This window comes from Asparagus officinalis, chromosome 1, assembly GCF_001876935.1.
Source record: "Asparagus officinalis chromosome 1, Aspof.V1, whole genome shotgun sequence".
NCBI classification, from domain to species: Eukaryota; Viridiplantae; Streptophyta; class Magnoliopsida; order Asparagales; family Asparagaceae; genus Asparagus; species Asparagus officinalis.
This window is the reverse complement of record NC_033794.1, coordinates 16,435,463-16,442,094: the sequence shown is the minus strand read 5'-3', so window position 1 is coordinate 16,442,094 and position 6,632 is coordinate 16,435,463. Positions and strand designations below refer to the sequence as shown.

Here is a 6,632-nt window from a genome sequence, read left to right as displayed (position 1 = left end):
TCATGAATATTCCAAGAAAAATAAAGAGGTGGTTATGTTTAAAATTGATTTTGCCAAGGCATTTGACTCTATCAGTTGGTCTTATCCCATTGATTTATTACATGCCAGAGGCTTTGGTATCAAATGGTGCTCATGGGTCAAGTATATCATCTCTTCATCCAGTTGTGCAGTTCTAGTGAATGGTTCACCCACTAATTTTTTCAAGTGCAATCGTGGTCTCAAACAAGGAGACCCTTTATCTCCTCTCCTGTTTAATCTATTTGTTGATGTTCTTAATAAGATGATCCATAATAATGTTGGTAGTGGTCTCTTATCTAGCCTTGGTTTGAGAGAACCTTTAAATAACATCAGAAGTTTACAATTTACAGATGATACTTTGCTATTTGTTAAAAGTTCTATTAGAGATATATCCTCTATTAAGGAAATTCTATACATTTTTGAGGTTCTATCAGGATTAAGTATCAATTACTCAAAATCTTCTCTTATTTATTTTGGAAAAATAAATAATAGAGATCAATTTCTAGCTTCTATCCTTAATTACAATATTGGACATCTTCTAATTAAGTATCTTGGTCTGCCTTTGAAACATGGCAAATTGATTAAATCTAACTGGCAACCTATTTTGGACAAGCTGCATAAGAAACTATCATCTTGGAAAAAAATTCACTCTCTATTGGTGGAAGACTTGTTCTTTTAAATCCAGTTCTTACATCACTACCCCTCTACTACATGTCCTTTTATAAATTACCTCGTTGGTTGTCAAAAGGCATTGAAAGAATCAGAAGAAACTTTTTATGGTCAGGAAAGGATGATACAAATACTATCAAATGCCTAGTTAACTGGAATAAAGTTTGTCTCAGCAAAACTGAAGGGGGTTTGGGAGTAAAGGATATTTCAACTTTTAATAACTCTCTTCTTTCTAAATGGCTGTGGAAATGCTTGGATATTAATTCATCATCTGGTTCTTTTCCGAGGGATCTATATGTTAAGAGAGGTTCATATCTACAACAAGCTCAACCTACTCAATCATGTTCCTCTTTTTGGAAATTTGTCCTCTCCTTTAAGAATGCATTCTTTCACAACATCTCTTGGTCACTTGGTTCTGCCTCTCATATCAGATTCTAGGAAGATAAATGGATTGGTTACAATACTTTATCTAGTTTTTTTCCAACCATTTCCCAACTAAGATACTCCTCAAATGTATCTGTACGTAGTCAAGGCAACCTACACAATAATTTATGGCATTGGAGACCTTTATTGAGGAGATGTTTATCTCAGGAATCTCAAACAGCCAAGTCTGATCTTCTGAACTTATTATGTGGGATAAGTGTCAATAATCAGCATGATACACCCAGATGGTATCTTTCATCTAATGGTGTTTTCTCTGTCAACTCTTTCTACAACTTCCTAATCTCTAGAGGCATCAAATTTGCATTTTACAAAACCACCTCGAATGTAATTCTTCCTAGCAAAGTGAGAATCTTCACTTGGTTATTATCTTTTAATAGACTAAACACCAAAGATAACCTCCTGATCAAGGGATGGCAGGGAGATACAAATTGGTCTCTCTGTGGCACAAGTATTGAATCTAGAGATCATCTTTTTCTCTTATGCCCTATATCTCAACAAGTCTGGAATCATTTTAAGTCTTATTTTCTTTACTTTACTTGGCCGACAACCTTTGAAGATCTCATTTACAGAGTGAAATCTCTTAAAAGTGTTAAGGGTCATTTATGGCGAACCATCTTTTCTGCAGTTTGTTGGAGTATATGGAACACAAGAAACAGACTTATTTTTTAGCAGGTTAATTACTCTGATATCTCTATTATTAATCTTGTTATATCTGGTATCTATGATTAGATAGGAGTGAATAAAAGTTCTGCTACAAGGATATCAGCTGAACTTGAGTTCAATCCTATATCAAGGGTCAGAGATCATACAAGCCAGTGACAATTCATTCAGAAGCTAACAACAGTTGTTTTGTTAGACTGTATATATTTTCTTTTTTGGATTTGTTTTGTTTGTTGGTTAATAGAAAATTTCAGTTGTTTTGTTAGACTGTATATATTTTCTTTTTTGGATTTGTTTTGTTTGTTGGTTAATAGAAAATTTAGTTTCTGATAATTATATGTTTTCTTTTTTGGATTTGTTTTGTTTGTTGGTTAATAGAAAATTTAGTTTCTGATAATTATATGTATAGATGGCTTTGGTTCCTCCTCATATCTGTGTCAACGATGAATGATGACAAGGCCCTCTCTTCATCTTCATGGATCTCTGGAGGAAAAAAGTTATACATCCCTAATTATTAGACACTCTTTTTTCTAATTTCCAACATGGATACAGTTCGTATCCGACAACTTTTTGTACTTAATACTTTTGACTATGAATGAACGGGGGATACCCCTTGTTTTTCTTTCATAAAAACAAAAACTTAATTAAAGTATGAAAATTAATCTTGATCAAATTTGGTCCCTTATTCAACATGGCAATAATCTCAACAAGTAACAACTAGTAAGCTAAGGATTTTTTTTTGAAAACATTAAATATTGAAGTTTGTGACAACCCCAAGCAAAATCATCACAACAGTAATTCTTTGCCAATTGGTTAAAGAGGCCACCTTTATATCATAAATGTTAGATCACATGTTGCGCTAGTTATCAGGAAGAGTATTTTACGTCTAGCTGACAATATATCCATTCACATGATCAATAAAAGCAGATTTTTATCGATTGCCTCTCATGAAATGCAGGATCATATCCATAGACAATAATAAAATATAGTAAAATGGTTAAATATCAAAGAGTAATTTTATGTGATGTAAGCAATCATATAAGCATACAAAACTACTAATAACTTTGCATGAAAATACCTTATAAAAATTCCTAATTGTAATAAAAAATTAAGTTGTTATATAAAATGATTTAAAAATATTGTTTTTGAAAATTTCTAATTGAACCAAGATCAATCTTTCTCCACCTTTATCTTTTTTCTGGGCAACTCTAGAGTAGCATCTTCATCATCTACGTCGATTGTAATATCAGGCTGGAGTTGAATTTCTTGTGCTATTATATTACCTTCGCCTCGTTCATCTTTTGTCTTTTCATCTAACTTCACCAGAAATTTGAATGTTTTTTCGATGTTCAAAACAAATTTTTGAAAATATGGACTATGATTATTTTTCTGTTGCAATGAGAACAAATGTTATATTAATACTTATGAATTTGTTTATTTTCTTATTTACTACTTGAATAGTGTTAGGAATTACGTATTTCTTTTCTGTAATGAATTTTTCTGCTTTGCATCTAATAAGAGTTTCTGCTGCGTCAAAGAGTGTTACTCTTGTATTATCCGTGCCATTTTCCATGAGAATCTTAACTAAGTACCTGTAGTTTTCATTGTTAATTTCTAAAGACAGTTAGTATTGTATTTTAATATGTTCATGTTATAAAAAATATATATATTACTTAACATTGGTAATGGGTCATTAATGATTCTGTGATATTTGTCATTCAGACACTCTTTACTAACATCTGTATCAACCTTCTTATCACAGCCTTTGCAAGCATAGAACCATGGCTCGAGCCTATTTAAAATAGTAGTTATCTTTGCCTTAAATGTGCAATATTGTGCCTGTATATTAACAAAGTTTAGTTAGATTTAAATTTGTAGATAAGAATATGTATATAATATTGTACCTGTATCGAATTCTGTGACGTATGCATAATATCACTAATATGAATTTCCTTAGCATTTTTAAAAAGCATCGATGGAGATCCTTTTGCTTTTGCAGCTTCTTCCAATTGGAACCTGCATATTAGATTAAAATATAATACTATTTCATTATTGGGTTATATAAAAGCATGTTTGTTCTGCTTACCATTCCCTTAATTCGCTAGCTAGTTCTATTTTTGGGTTGATACATAATGTTGAAATAATTTGCGACGATATGCTTGTTCCTGCAAAAATAAGAAAATTATAAGATTAATTTTATGTTTAGCTATCTTTAATAAGAATTTCAGCAATAATTTATGTACCTTGATATATAGAGATTTTAAAATCTGATAATGCTATTATAGGCTTATATTTGATTTCTTCTTCAAGAATTGATCCTTCATTTGTAGCCAAATCTCCAAATAAAGTTGCACACATTAGCATTCCACTGCATATGAAAAGATAAAGAACGATAATCTTTTTTTTTTATGATATTGGAAATAAGTAACATGAATATACCTTATATTCATAAGCGTGATTTCTCTCCTAGTGTCTGGTTTGTTGTGTCTTGTAATATAGTTGATCGACGGTTTCACATTAGTTGTTATTGCAAAAATATCTGCAAGTGATTTGATAAAAAGATTATGATTCTTTAGATTAATATCTCATTTTGTATTGAAGATTAAAGTAAGAAATTTATAAGTACTTACTAATTTTTGTTGCATCTTTCATGGAAATTGCTTCTTCAAATGGGACAAAGTTGTTAAATATGTTCTCCAAGTGGAATCATGTTGGTGCTTCTTTGATCGATACGTCTTTTGTTAATACTAATTCAAGTGACTTGTGGATACTTGGAAAAACTGGGTTTATTCCTTTCACTTTTCCATTTGAAATGAAAATAATTTGATTTTTTGAAGCATATCTATAAACTTTTCGATAGTCTCTCTGTACATTACTCCTTGTATTTTATTACACAGCAAATATTATTAAGATAAGAGATCAATGCATGGAAAATATAATTAAGTAATAGTAAGCTATATATTATATTTTAATTAGTTATATGTAAATAGAAAAACAACATAAAAAGTCACTCTGAAAGTTGTTGGGGTTTTAATGAAATTACCGAATATATAAATAGGTTTAGCAATATTCATATGATCAAACGTGGCATTGTGCAAGAAATATAATACAAAGAATAAATTTATTTTACCCGAGCATCAGCGAGAATTAGCTTCGGTAATTTCCCTAATCCTTTTGCATTTTTGTAAGTGGCCTCTGCACTTCGAAGTATGATAACATGAATGGTCCATTTTTTCTGAAACTTCTTGAGCTGACTTATTTAGATGTGCTGAGTTTTCCCTTCAGTACTGGTAGTCATATTTTCTGTTAATTTGATAAAAATATACATGTTAGTTTTGATCAATATTTTAGAATATACCATAGCTTAGAAAATTAATTTACTAATTATTGTTCCTCATAAGGTTTTGAATATTAATAACTCATAATATAGTCTGAGTGGGGGGTAAAAATTAAGTGAATGCTAAAGGAAAAAAGTTATACAACATTGAAAATTATAAATTATAGGAATCAAAAAGAATGAACACATGTAATTATTCTGAGAAATTAATTACCTTTAGAATAGATATTATGACTTTGAAGTTTAGTACATGTCTATTGGTTGGAGGACTTCCTTGTATACCAGATTTTTTGTGTATCTTTCATCTTCTTTAAATTTTCCGTCCGATATTATAAGTACTCTGGTTGTTGTCATTAAAGTCCCTCGTGATAAAGCAACATATAGCTGTCCATGAGAGAAAACGTGTTGAGGTAGATAGATGCCCTACATGAGGAATTGTTTATCCTTGTGATTTATTGATTGTCATTGCAAAACATAGCTGTATCGAAAATTGCTTTCGTTTGAACTTGAATGAGAACCCCTCATCTTCTGCTTGAGATAACGATATTCTTGGTAAGAAAACTTCTTTCCCAGCATGTTATCCCATTGTGATCTTAGCATGAATTATATTACTATTAAAATCTTGACATACCATTCGTGTTATGTTGCATAGCCCATTATTCGGATCCAGATGCCTTAATAAAATAATAGGACAATGTTTCTTTAATACCAGCTTGTGGGGTGGTAGTCCATTTGGTAGCAACGCTTAGGAATTCTTGCTGGTAGTGATGATTTCTGTCATCAACTGCTTCATCAAAGCTGTAGAATTTTTTTCCTTCACCTGGAAGTTGTTTTATGATTCTATCATTTAGCATGTCTACATATTCATTTTTTGTTGACAGGATTGCTCGATCTTTCATATAGTCAATGGATTGGAAGTTCTCATATAAAGATAGAAAATTTGATTTTACGAGGCAATCTTCTGGTAAATTATCACTTTGATTTTTGATCAAAATTGATTTTATGAGGTCATCAGCCACCATCGTTCATCTCCATTCACAACCCTAAGAAGGAAGTCACTAAATGTTGAATATGTCCTTGCTCTCATATTCTTTGATAGCTTCAACTTTTCTATTTTGCTCCACAAATATGAGCTTACTAAACTTTCTCTAACAATTTGTGATCTTGTTATGCGGGGTACTACTAGTAAAACTTATCTGAAATCCCCACCGAAAACAATTAATTTGCTGTCAAATGGTGCATCTTGATCTATTATATCCCTTAATGTTCTATCTAATGTTTTAATTGCAACGCGTTTAGCCATTAGAGCTTCATCCCAAATTATTAATCTAGGTATCTTAATTAGTTTTGAGGTTCCATCTTGCTTGGATATGCTACACATAGATGATTCTGTTGTTGGTATTTTTATCTTAAATCTGAAATATGTTGTTCGGCCTCCAGGCATTATTACAGCTGCTACGTCTGATGTCGTTGTAGCAAGAGCTATCATCTCTTCTGATCTTAC

General features: G+C 31.3%; 1 protein-coding gene across 1 annotated transcript; it reads right to left on the bottom strand.

The window, feature by feature from the left end:
• Positions 1,857–6,150, bottom strand: LOC109831130 (replication protein A 70 kDa DNA-binding subunit B-like). Its single transcript, XM_020398470.1, has 9 exons — positions 5,838–6,150; positions 4,231–4,330; positions 4,035–4,159; positions 3,878–3,956; positions 3,696–3,807; positions 3,470–3,630; positions 3,266–3,383; positions 3,075–3,180; positions 1,857–1,915 (listed from the first exon to the last, which is right to left on the bottom strand). The coding sequence occupies exons 1-9, from the start codon at positions 6,148–6,150 to the stop codon at positions 1,857–1,859; spliced, it is 1,173 nt and encodes a 390-aa protein (XP_020254059.1).

What these genes read in the sequence shown, in the direction of transcription:
- LOC109831130 (XM_020398470.1), bottom strand. Translation starts at nt 6,150, where the DNA reads ATGGTGGCTGATGACCTCATAAAATCAATTTTGATCAAAAATCAAAGT. An exon ending in GACTACCACCCCACAAGCTG is followed by an intron (nt 4,331 to 5,837) that starts GTATTAAAGAAA and finishes AATCACTTGCAG; the next exon opens with ATATTTTTGCAATAACAACT. An exon ending in AAAAGATGAACGAGGCGAAG is followed by an intron (nt 1,916 to 3,074) that starts GTAATATAATAG and finishes CCCTTGATATAG; the next exon opens with GATTGAACTCAAGTTCAGCT.